Here is a 12,124-nt window from a genome sequence, read left to right as displayed (position 1 = left end):
ATAGAAATAATAATTAGGGAAAAGAAAGCCTCCATCCCTTAGAAGAGAACAAGCACATTTTCTTATTTTTGTTATATTAACTGAATGTACTTTGCCCTTTGGCATCTCGCTGTGATATTCAGTATAGGGATGTAAAATCCCATTTAATCTATGGATGTTAGATAACATTTATTTTAGTAATTGTGTAGCTGCAAAAAAAAAATCCGTTATGCGGTTCCTAAAATACTCCCCAAGGGTGAGGCTGGTAGCCAGTGTGCTCCTGGCACCACTCCCAGGGGCAGTGCAGGGCAGCAGCAGCCCCTATCCGCAAGAGGGCCGAGCTCCCCGTGGACAGAAGCTGTTCTCTGGCATCCTGTCCCCTTTCCCCCACATGCTGCCTCTGATAAGAGAGGCAGCAGTGCAGGGAGGGAGGGAAAGGCAAGCGACAGGATACATGCAGGGAGCCATCGTGAAAGCCAGCCACCCCCAAGCACTGACTCCTGCCTGCCTGCCTCTGCTGCCTCTGTGGGAGGCAGTGGGGGGGAGGGAGACAGGCAACTCTGCGAGAACCAGCACATTCAGGGAGTCAACTTAAAAGCCAGCTCCCACCTTCCCGCCTTTGCTGCCTCTGATACAGAGGTATCAGTGCGGGAGGGAAGGGTGTATTCATTTAGATTAATTTTAAGCCCAGGCTTATTAGTTAATTGTTTAAACAACTATACTCTGACATCTGTAGGTCAGTAAATTGCTCATTTTGATTCCTATGTCATTGTTTCTACAATAGTCCTTAAAAACGCAATGATGAACGTACAAGTAATTCTTCCAACATACATTTTTAGATTAAACTACTGTTTGCATATCTCATTCTATGTACCCTTTATAAGCTCTCAAACAGTTTTGAAAATTCTTATCTGGCAATGACATTTATCTTTGTGTAGAAGGGGTTATTGTTGTACACCTGCCCTTAATCATGTTGGGACATAATCACCTTCACTGTACTGGATTCATTTATTGGTATAGAAATTTCCCTTCTACTTAGATGGTTTCAACAAAATACCGGATACACTTGACATTACATCACAATCTACATTACATCTTATTTAGAAAATACTAGACATTTATATTTTCTCAATTTGTTTCCTGAACAGAAAGTTCAAATACGGGACTGTCTGGTTCAAAACCGGACACCTGGCAACCCTATTTATACTGGATGGATACCATAACTGGTTTCTTTTCTTTAAGAAAATCTACTTGAAAAGAATTTTTAAATTCTGTCCCTCTCCTATTTAGATTTTCTGAGCATTCCCATCAATTTTCCTTTTATCTCCTTCCCTATTCTGAGCCTTTTTGCTGATTTTCAATGGTTGAAACTTATTTTAGATCCTTTCTATAAGGTTCATTTTTTAAAAAGTATACTACTCACACTATCCTAACAGAAGGACAATGTAGCACTTTAAAGACTAACAAGATGGTTTATTAGATGATGAGCTTTCGTGGGCCAGACCCACTTCCTCAGATCAAATAGTGGAAGAAAGTTTGATCTGAGGAAGTGGGTCTGGCCCACGAAAGCTCATCATCTAATAAACCATCTTGTTAGTCTTTAAAGTGCTACATTGTCCTGCATTTTGCTTCAACTACCCCAGACTAACACGGCTACATTTCTATCACTATCCTAACAGAAGTAATTGCAACGGTGTTATCATTGGTTTAGGTCTTGTATGTAATGAATATAAGCAAAGATGATTTTTAAATTACCATTACTAAAAGACAGGAAATACATTATTTCCATCTAGTTGCTATTTTGAAAAAAAACAGCAAAATATTCATTTCAAACATTGTCATGTGTATTTACTTTAGACAGGTCAGACCCATTTAAAGTTGTTATTGATTAATAGTTATCCGGTCTTACACAAAGAACTGACAGCATCACCAACTGGTCTGACTCAATTTTACTAATTTAATATTTACAATACTGTGTTGTCTGTGTCTACATTGGTGCAATCTTGCGCAAAAGCACCCGCTTTTGCGCAAAAACTTGCTGCCTGTCTACACTGGCCTCAAGTTCTTGCACAAGAACACTGACGTTCTAATGTGTGAAATCAGTGCTTCTTGCGCAAGAACTATGATGCTCCTGCTCAGGAATAAGCCCTCTGGCGCAACTGTTCTTGCGCAAGAGGCCAGTGTAGAGAGGCAACCTGAATTTCTTGTGCAAGAAAGCCCAATTTTTCTGATGGTTAAAATGGCCATCAGAGCTTTCTTGCGCAAGAGAGCATTTACACTGGCACGGATGCTCTTGCGCAAAAGCACATCTCTTGCCCAAAGGCACATGCCAGTGTAGACGCTCTCTTGCGCAAATACTTTAACACATGAACTCTTGCGTTAAAGAGTATTTGCGCAAGATCATGCCAATTTAGACGTAGCCTGTCTGATTGAGCTTAAGAATGGCTTCCTATGCTGTTGCTTGGAAAAATGAAGCAACAAAGAGTGCCTCAGTGGTTTCTGACTCTCAGCCATTGATATTTTTCCATTGTATTCTTCTAGTTTAATACACTAATGGTATGAAATTTACTGTGATACTCCACCATCAATGGAATTACACAAAAAATCCAATTTTTTAATTTAAATATTACAGTGCACACATAGTATTATCAGTGCGCTGCTTAAGGCAGTGGTCCCCAACATGGTTCCCGCGGGCGCCATGGCATCTGCGGGGGCATTTGTGTGCGCCCACCAACTGCTTGGGGCTGGCCTGGCCCCGGGCACGTGGCGCATGCATGGTGCCGGAGCCAGCCCCGGGTGCATGGCGCACGGTAAGCACCGGCCCCAGGAGTGCCGCGAATTGGCTGCCCGCACTCTGGGCGCGCGGTGCATGGGGGGGAGCACCGGCCCCGGGCGCTTGGGGGGATGCTGGCCCCGGGCGCGCAGCTTATGGGGGGGGGCCCGATCCCAGGCACGCAAGTGTCCCTGGCCTCTGGTGCCCGGCAGGCGAACAGCCATGCCCCCTGGCACCCGGCAGCCTCAAATGGTTGGGGACCACTGGCTTAAGGTCATCTAATGAATCACTAACTCTCACCACTTTCACCAAGTGGTGGCTTTGCTCCCCGTCTCCCTGGTCTGCTGGTCGGGAGATGGGGAGCTTCCAGGAATCAGCCGCTGATCAGTTTCAGCAGCAGCTGACTTGGGGACGCCTGGGTTTCTTAAGTTGAATCTGTATGTAAGTCAGAACTGGCGTCCAGATTCAGCCGCGGTTGAAACTGATCAGTTTCAGCAGCGGCTGATGCCAGTTCCGACTTACATAGAGATTCAACTTAAGAACAAACCTACAGTCCCTATCTTGTACGTAACCCGGGGACTGCCTGTACCTAAAAAGACTGATTAGGGCTCCTTTTTATTTAAATTTTCCTGGAAATTTCAGTTTATTACTACAACTACCAAAAGCCGATAAAACTGTTGCAAAACATAATTAATTTTTCTGGGTAAATAGCAGGGTTTATTTTGGCGAATGGAAGGACAGGGGGAAAAAAGTATTAAATAGCTTAATACTTTGATGCATAGAATTCAATGTGGCTTGCTGCAAACTGGAATGGCCCTGAAAACACAATGCCATGTCTGAGTTTAAGAAAAAAAACCCAACAACCTCAATTCCAAATAAAATTGTATTTGAATAAATAGTTTACTGTTATAGACTTCGACCTATTAGCCTATAAATATTTACATTTAGTAATTAGACTACACTATATGCAGCACATACTGAATTTTATCCTTTTCTCTGATTTTTGTGTTCTGAAACATTCAAATACACATTTTAGTGTCAAAGTGAGACATGTGTGGTGCAAGCCCCTTGATTTTCAGTTTAAACCGATCTTTACTGGGAAAAATCCAAGGTTTTCAAAATATTTTTTTTCTGATTTTTTGACCTGCTTTTGTATCAACCAAGTATATGAAAATACCTTATTAGGAAAATACAAATACACAAATTATGCTTATATATGTCTCATGCAATGTACTGTATATGCAAAGCTGCCCATTGACATTCTCCCCATTCTCACTTTACACATATTCCCTTATTATAATAGGTATAAGCATAATATAATTTCATTCAATTATTTTTGAATATCCATGGATGAACTTTAAAAAGTCATTCTGCAAAATTAAAACTATTTATACAATCTATTAGTTATCTGAATGTTTGCCTTCAATACCAAATAATATTTGAAAAATATGTTCAGTTTGATGCTGTTTCAGGAATTCTAAAAATTGGCCAAGATCCATGTGATAGTCATTCCTCAGTCCATAATCACCATGGGCTTGGAACTGTAAATCTTCAAAAGTATGAAAGAGACGAAGTGTATCCCCCTTTCCTTCAGTTTCCATACTCTCAACATGTTTGCAGGAAATGTGTTTCCAGTTAGGATATCTAATAACATGCCAGAACTCCTCACAGTTTTCTTTGAGCCCCTCCACACAGATGATACCAGGTTTCCCTGTTAAGCAGAAACCAGTCAAATGTAATTGCTTAGCACAATCAAATATTTTCTTCTTCAGTTCCTGTCTGTATATATGATGGCTATAGATCCACATTCGATGAAAAATTATTTTTACTGCCTTTTCTTTTGGAACAGTTTCAGAAGAGATGTTGCTGATTTGGAAATAAGATGTACTGTTGTCTCTTACCCACTGCACAGCCGCACATACACACAGTTCACCTGAATCCAAAGAACTGATGTGAGACAGGAGATGTTTATTGAGCTGCTGCTGATTTTGTCTGTCTAGTGCATTTGATCTTGCAAATAGTTGTGGTGCTGAGTGAGGATAGTTATGAGGCAAGGATACATGCAAGTCCACTTTTGCCTTAAAAATAAAGGGGGGGAGGGAGAAAGAGAAACATGAAAATCAGATCTACAGATACTGAATTGCATGTTATGACAACAGAAGTTTCAGGACCTGTATCTTGTACTCCACAGAAATCCTCAGCTAATAACCATTTTAAAAAATTTCTGAAATCATCCTCATCCCATGGAGGGTTCATCTCAGATAGCCTTGCCCCTTATAAAAACCATCCAGTGTATGACTAAGATACTCTGGCAGACCCTGGCCTTAATACTACCCATGACTGAAGGGATGGGTCACAGAACAAATACAGGGTGGACGTCCCTGGTCCAGCACCCTCGGGACTTGACCTGTTCTGGTTGAGGGAATTTGCCAGACCAGGAAAGGTCCCTTACCAATGGCCCCCTCAGCCTGCTGCTGCCTCGCTGCCAGCTCCTTTGGCTATGCTGTCAGCTGACTGACATGGCTGCCATGGCCCTGGATGAGTTGTCCTGGTTCCAGACGGGTTGCCACAGCAGCACCAGCCCCACTACAAGGCTGGCATGCAGTCCCAATCAGGCTGCTGGCCTGCTCTGGCCCCTGCTGGGCTGGCATGCGTAGGCTGCTCCTTCCCCACTGCCGCCACCAGACTGCTGTGTGCCGGACTCTCAGCTACCACTAGCCTTGCTGTGCATGGGGCTCTCAGCTGTTGGCCCTCCTGCCCCAGGGCTCTCTTGTCCAAGAAATTCTGTTATTCTGTTGGCTCATGGATGTTGTCAGATCAGAGAGTTCCTGTTTAGGCAGATGCAACCTGTAGGAACACCTATTCATACACAAACAACCCAAGACTCTAATCTTGTGATTGATATAGAAAATCATGAGCCGTGAAGCAGCCAGGTCCTGCCCCAAAGTCACAGAATGTTAAAAAGCTGGAGTTTTTTTGGCCTAAAGGTCTATTCGACCTAGGACTTCAGCTTTGCGTAGGCTGGAGCAAGCAGTACTCAAATGCTTTGCTTTCAATTGCCAATTCCCTCCAGGAAAATTCCAGGAGTTGTTCATGGCTGATTCATGGCTAGAGTTTTCTGTGCTTCTGGAGGAGGGTAGGGTAGTGTCAACAATCAGCCTCCCTGCCACTCTGGACATGGCAGATTCAGCAGCTTGGGCTATGGCTACCACAATTACAATGAGACTGAGTGTATGGTTACAGATTTCCGGCACACCACCAAAGGTTCAGAACACCATTCAGGACCTGCCCTTTGACTGTGCAGGCCTGTTTGCTGACAACAGAGATTCCCGTTTGCACAATCTTATGGACTCACAGGCAACCCTAAAGTCTCTGGGGGTCAACTCCTACACCTTGAGAGCCATTTAAGCCCCATCCCTTTCCACTCTACACTCTGGGCCCCGAGGGGCAGGATTCTGTCAGGAGATAGGGTTGGAATAATAAGAGGTGCCTGTCACAATCCTCCACAGGCCAACACCAGGATTCTTTCACACAGTGCTCTGGCCCAAAGTAGAGATGTTAAATTGTGGTTATCTGACTAATTGTGTAGTCGATATTGTATCAACTATACAATTAGTTGATAGGACCGCTCTGCAGAGCTGCAGCAGGGGTAGCTCCAGGAGCCAGCTTGAGCTGGGTCTGAGCAATCCCAGCTCATACTGGCTCCAGCAGCCACCCACGCTGCGGTTCTGCATTTTAAATGTAGTAAGAACCACCGGGCTCTCACTACATTTAAAATGCAGAGGCATGGCATCCTGGAGCAACGTGAGCTGGGACTGCTTCTTCCCAGCACACGCTGAGTCCAGCAGCCCCGGTCCACCACAAACAGAAGTTGCTTCAGCACCAGCCACTGTTTTGCAGTGGCCAAGGCTGCAGCCAGAGGCTGCAGCCTTGAGCAGCCCCTATGCGTGGCCAGCCCAGGCCACCACAAACAGGGGTTGCTTTGCAGCAGCCTCCTCTATCCCCCAGCGGAGAGAAGGGGACAGGCAGCATTGCAGATCCAATACTAGGGAGAACCGGCTCCTTTTTGAACCACAGCTTTCACCTTCAAGAGCACACACCTTTGGAATGGACATGAGCAACACATCTCAAAAAACAACAGTTGAGAGAGAGGTTGCTTTCTTCTAACCACAGTTTTACCATTTTATTTTTCCTAAGTCCCTATTATAATGACAATATGTGCTAAGTAGGAAATATAAAAACATGCACATCTCATTTTAACCTGACAATTAATTCACATCACATTTTGTTAAACAGCTGTAGTGAATTAACATTTGAAAACACATGTCTACAGGGAGGATGACAAAATTAAATTTCAAAAACTTTCATTTAAAGAAAGCTCTGACTTAAATGTTTTAGTAAATTTAAAATATTTAAACAGAAGTTTGAATTCTTATAGGGCATTAGCTTTGGAAACACTACATAATCTGGCTCTTCCATGTGTATATATGATTAAATGTTTGATTCAAACTTGATTTTCTTATTTTTCTTTTATTTGAAACAAACATTTTTTGGGCCTTATGCTGGAAATAAGCACTTCTATTTCCAATTTATGTTTATGGAATTCGTCAATACTCAGAACCTTTCAAAGCCATCAGTTTTTAAGGAGAACTCCCACTGATTATGCTTAAAAACCTGCGGCATGTCTTGTCTTGCCACAGTACAGGTTGCACTTCCCAAAACTGGGACTCTCTCATGTTCCTGAACAAGAGAGTCCCAGGGCAGGAGGGCCAGCAGCTGAGAGCCCTGCACACAGCAAGGGTGGTGGTAGCAAGGCCAGGGCTGCAGCATCCTGGCGGCTATAGCAGGGCCATGATAGAGGGGTAGGACCAGCTCGGCAACCCAGCTGGGCCAGGAGCAGCCCATGCATGCCAGCCCTGCAGCAGGGAAAGAGCCACAGCAGCCTGCCTGGCAGTAAGATCAGGCCACAGCAGGAGAAGCTCTTTGGGGGCACAGACAGCAGTAAACTGGTATTGCCACGGCAACCAGGCTAAGACCAGGGAAGCTCAGCCAGTGCCACATGCTGCCCAGTAGAATTACAAACTGACCAATCAACCACAGACCTCATTGGGAACCAGAAGTAATCAGTCAAGTAAAATAAAAAAGGCAAATACAGTACTGTTTTAAACAAACTACTAAAAAATAAAGAGAAAACAGCATTTTTGTTCTGCATAATACAGCTTTGAAACTTTACTATGTCAATGTTCAGATTAAGGATGTTAAATTGTGTTTAATCAGCTAATCAAGCAATCAATGGAATTCCCATTTGATTGCTCGATTAGTAGTTATGGGGGGAAACTGCAGAGCAGCAGTGGGGTTAGCTCCGAAGGTGCATCTACATTGCACCATAGGTCAAAATAAGATATGCAATTTGAGCTATGCAAATTGCGTATCTTATTTCTAAATAGCTTATTTTGTAATTTCTCGCTGTCTGCACAATGCCAAATTTTGAAATAACACACTATTCTGAAACATTCCATACTCCTTGTGGAATAAGGTATACAGGGACATCAAAATAGTGAGCCCGAAATAACAGGTTTGCTGTTAAAACACAGGATAGCTATTTCAGAAATAGCGTCAAAGTGTAGACATAGCCTGACAGAGGCAGCACAAGGGGGTAGGGAGAAGCCACTAGTCAAGTAGTGACTCGACTACCCAATAAGCTTAGGTTTATCAGATAGTCGACTAGTCGCTTACATCCCTAGTTTAGATATAAACTTCTGAAAAAATAACCATAATGCTTTGTTGCAAACAATCTCCATTGCCGAGGTGTTTGTTATTTTCAGGGTCTATGGCAGCTGTGGCCAGCCCGCAGCTTGTGAGCCGCATGTGGCTTTTCCCCTGCACCCCAGGGTGCGGCTCGTGAAGTGCCTCCCCTCTCCCAGTGACTCATAAAGCCGCCCCTGTGCCTCCCAAAATGGCCCTCTCCTCCTGGCTCCCTGTGCTGGGGAGCCATCTGGCATAAGCCTGATGTGGCCCAAAAAAGCCTCTAAATGCGTTTTCTTAAAGGGGGCTCCTTTTAAAGGGACAATCAAACATGACAGGGAGCTGCAGTCCCTTTTATTTTTTGCTCAACAACTTTGCCCGGGCTCTTTGTACTGGATCCACTGATATTTTGGCTCTTTGCCCAGAATGGGTTGGCCACCCCTGTTCTGTGGTTTACATGTTTGCTGGCCTCCATGCCAACCATCAAAGTGCCTAAAGGATAACTACACCCTCTTTCATTCAAACAAAAATTATTACTCTCTACAAGCACTGGATTGCTATTAAATTCAAGCTTAAATTTGCACATTTTTAAGGAGACTATATTTGGTGAAAACGATGCTTTTAAAAATAACTTCAGAGCAAAAATAAAAACCTGCATAGATAAAATGTAAATGGTAGTTCTCACCTTTGGCTCATTAATATCAACAGAAATGGAATATTCTATCAGAGGTGGGAGTTCTTCTTTCATGTTTTGCAAATACAGCTGCACATAAGAGAGCGCATTTTTGTCCTGAAGGTTTAGTTCTCCTTTATTAGGAAACATTGAAAAAAGCATTTCCATTTCCAACAGCTGCAGCTCAAGACATTCTTTTATTGTGACAGCCATTGTGTTACATTTCTTAACTTAGACACCTGAAAAAGGAAGAATTTGTATCTGTAATAGTTTGTTAAAGTGTAGCCATATTCTTCTGTCAGTCACAGCAACAATCTTGTGTATTTTGTCTAAGAATAATAAAAAGGAACAATTATTTAAAAAATGAGATCAGCCATAAAGCTGTTTCCACAAGGGGAAAAAATACATTCCCATGGAATTAAGGTTCAAAGTCCATATAATTAGGTGCAGGGGCTCTCAAATGTCATTGCATCACAAACCCATTCCCACAACAAAAATTACTACACAGACTCCCAACACGGCCCCCGTGCTGCTCCCCGGGGCCAGGAGGAGACCCCAGAACGAATTCGGATAGAAGCAGGCGGCTCCTCCCCCCGCCCAGGGTAGCACAAGGGCGAGGGCTGCTCCGCGCCACTGGGGAGACTCCAGCCACCCTGCCCCGAGCAAAGCGACGGGACCGCGAGTGGAGCCCGCCCGCGCGCCACACCCTGACGCTTCCACTGCGGGCCGCGTCGCTGCGTGCACGTGGCCGGTCCGTCACCAACGGCCGGGAGCAGCTGGCGCGCGCGCTTGCCTCGTCCGCGGAGTGCGCGTGACGCCGAAGCCCCCAGGGCCCTGCTCTGTTGACGCCGAGGGGTGCGGGGAAGGTGCCACGCGCCGGAGCCTTTGCTGACGCGAGACCGTGAAAGTGCCGCGAGCTGTGCCCGGCTCCCCAGCAGGCCTTGGGTGCCAGGCCCCTTCCTCGCGGGGGGGGCGGGGCCGCAGGGGAGACGGGACGTCTCTGGCGTGGGGGCGGAGCTGTGGTGACGTGTCTCGCGGCCCCGCGCAATCTGGTGCGAGAGGCGGCCGCGAGCTCAGTACGGGCAGGCGGGAGAAGCTCCGGGGCGCGGCCCCAGCCCCTGCAGCCGGAATGCGCAGCTCCCGTCCCACAAGGGCTCCTGTTGGGACGGTCCCCTGCCGTACTTCATGCAAATGGGTATAGGCATTATAACTATGCATAACGCAGAGAGACATTAAACAAAATACGACGTGTAGCCCATCAAATGTGATGTTAGTCTGCGGAGCCTGCATCGCCTAGTTCTGTGCCTGTATTGCTCTTGTGTGTGACGTTAGACATGGGAAGTTGAAATCTCTTTTTTGATTTTAAATGTACTAATGAGAGTCGTTTCTGGTGCCCCTCCCCAAGCCTACTGTGTTGGTGATCAATTCCACAACCTGTAAATAGCCTTGTTCATTCAGGAAGTCTAGAAGGTTGGAGACCTAAGTCAGAGTAAAAGAGTTTGTCTCTGGCTTAAAGATTATGCTTGAAATAAGAACAACTCCTTAGGGCAGGGGTCTCAAACTTTGTGATACCGGGACCCTCCTCTAAGTTGCAGGGGTGGGGGGGGTATCCACAGTTTGAGAAATGTGGCCTGAGGGTAAGAATCTGCTTGCAATTAGTCCCTGAGGTTATGTTTACACAGCAGGGCTAAAGTCGAATTAAGGTACTCAATTTCAGCTATATCAATTGCTAGCTTAAGTCGAAATAGATTATTTTGGTTTTAGGTGCTTTCTACACAGCAGGAAGTTGAAGGAAGAGCACTCTTCCATCGACTTCCCTTACTCCTCGTGAAATGAGCGTTGCCAAGAGTCAGAATAAGAAGTCCTCCAACTCGACATTATTTCAAAATAAAAGCTTGTAGTGTAGACATACACTATATTATTTCAGAATAACGCTTACAGAATTAGAATTAGCTATACATTTTCTTTTCATTTTAATTTAGTAACTTACTTTGATGCATCTTTTTTCTCTTGCAGCCACTTAAACCCTACTGTGTACTTACTTAATAAAAACATTTTTGTTTAGTGTCAGGCCGCATAATTGTTACCTGAGAAGAGCAACTAATGTGTACATCTCTGTTAAAGGGAGCGTATGTGATTTATTTGTTGGTTTGATTATTTTTGGGTGATGGTTTCCTGAGTGCTGTGCTCTAGAACTGTGTCCTTCCAGAGCTGAAATGGTGTAGGGCTTCATTCTGCTGCAGCAGTGTGGTAGTCACAACTTTGTGCTTTGTATGGGGAAGACCAAATGAACTGGCCAGCAGGACAGGGTGATGAGGTGCCCCAGAAAGCAAGAAGGGACATGTGCACACTGGGGAACAATCCCAAATGTCTTCAGTCACCACACTCCATCACAAATTGAATGTTCTGAACAACACAACTACAACAAGGGAGGGCACTGCAAAGGAAAACTTGGCAGGGAAATAGGCCTGTTTGCACCAATGTCTTGCATTATGTTGAGTTTAAGTCTTCTGAAAAAACAAGACATGCAATATATGAGCTTTTGTAGGCCAGACCCACTTCCTCAGATCAATATGTGGAAAAAAATTGGCACCACCATATATACCAAAGTGATACAATAAAAAAAATGAATGCATGTGAAATTGGCCAATCAAATTTTAGAACAGAGTGGGGGTGTGTAACCAGTGTAACTTTGTTCTCACCCACAATTATTTCCAATTTGGTGACAACTTATACCTCCAGATCAGCAGCACAGCCATGGTACCCGCATGGCCCCACAGTACGCTAACATCTTTATGGGATTTGTCCTTTTCATATGTGTTCATTTTTTAAAATTGTATCCTTTGCTATATATGGTTGTGACTATTTTCTTCCACTATTTGATCTGAGGAAGTGGGTCTGGCCCAGGAAAGCTCATCATCTAATAAACCATCTTGTTACTCTTTAAAGTACTA

General features: G+C 44.5%; 1 protein-coding gene across 2 annotated transcripts; it reads right to left on the bottom strand.

Moving 5' to 3' along the window:
* Positions 1-3,633: 3,633 nt before the first annotated feature.
* Positions 3,634-10,158, bottom strand: RWDD2A (RWD domain containing 2A). Of its 2 annotated transcripts, none has more exons than XM_006115909.4 (3): positions 9,964-10,158; positions 9,183-9,499; positions 3,634-4,830 (listed from the first exon to the last, which is right to left on the bottom strand). In XM_006115909.4, exons 2-3 carry the CDS (start codon positions 9,381-9,383, stop codon positions 4,153-4,155), a joined length of 879 nt encoding a protein of 292 aa, XP_006115971.1. In that variant the 5' UTR covers positions 9,384-9,499; positions 9,964-10,158; the 3' UTR covers positions 3,634-4,152. The 2 variants fall into 2 exon arrangements, with proteins under 2 accessions (XP_006115971.1, XP_006115970.1); XM_006115908.4 differs by having other exon boundaries at positions 9,183-9,409.
* Positions 10,159-12,124: the final 1,966 nt, after the last annotated feature.

The sequence above is a fragment of the Pelodiscus sinensis genome, chromosome 3 (assembly GCF_049634645.1).
Source record: "Pelodiscus sinensis isolate JC-2024 chromosome 3, ASM4963464v1, whole genome shotgun sequence".
Taxonomy (NCBI): Eukaryota; Metazoa; Chordata; order Testudines; family Trionychidae; genus Pelodiscus; species Pelodiscus sinensis.
This window is presented reverse-complemented; position numbering and strand designations above follow the sequence as displayed.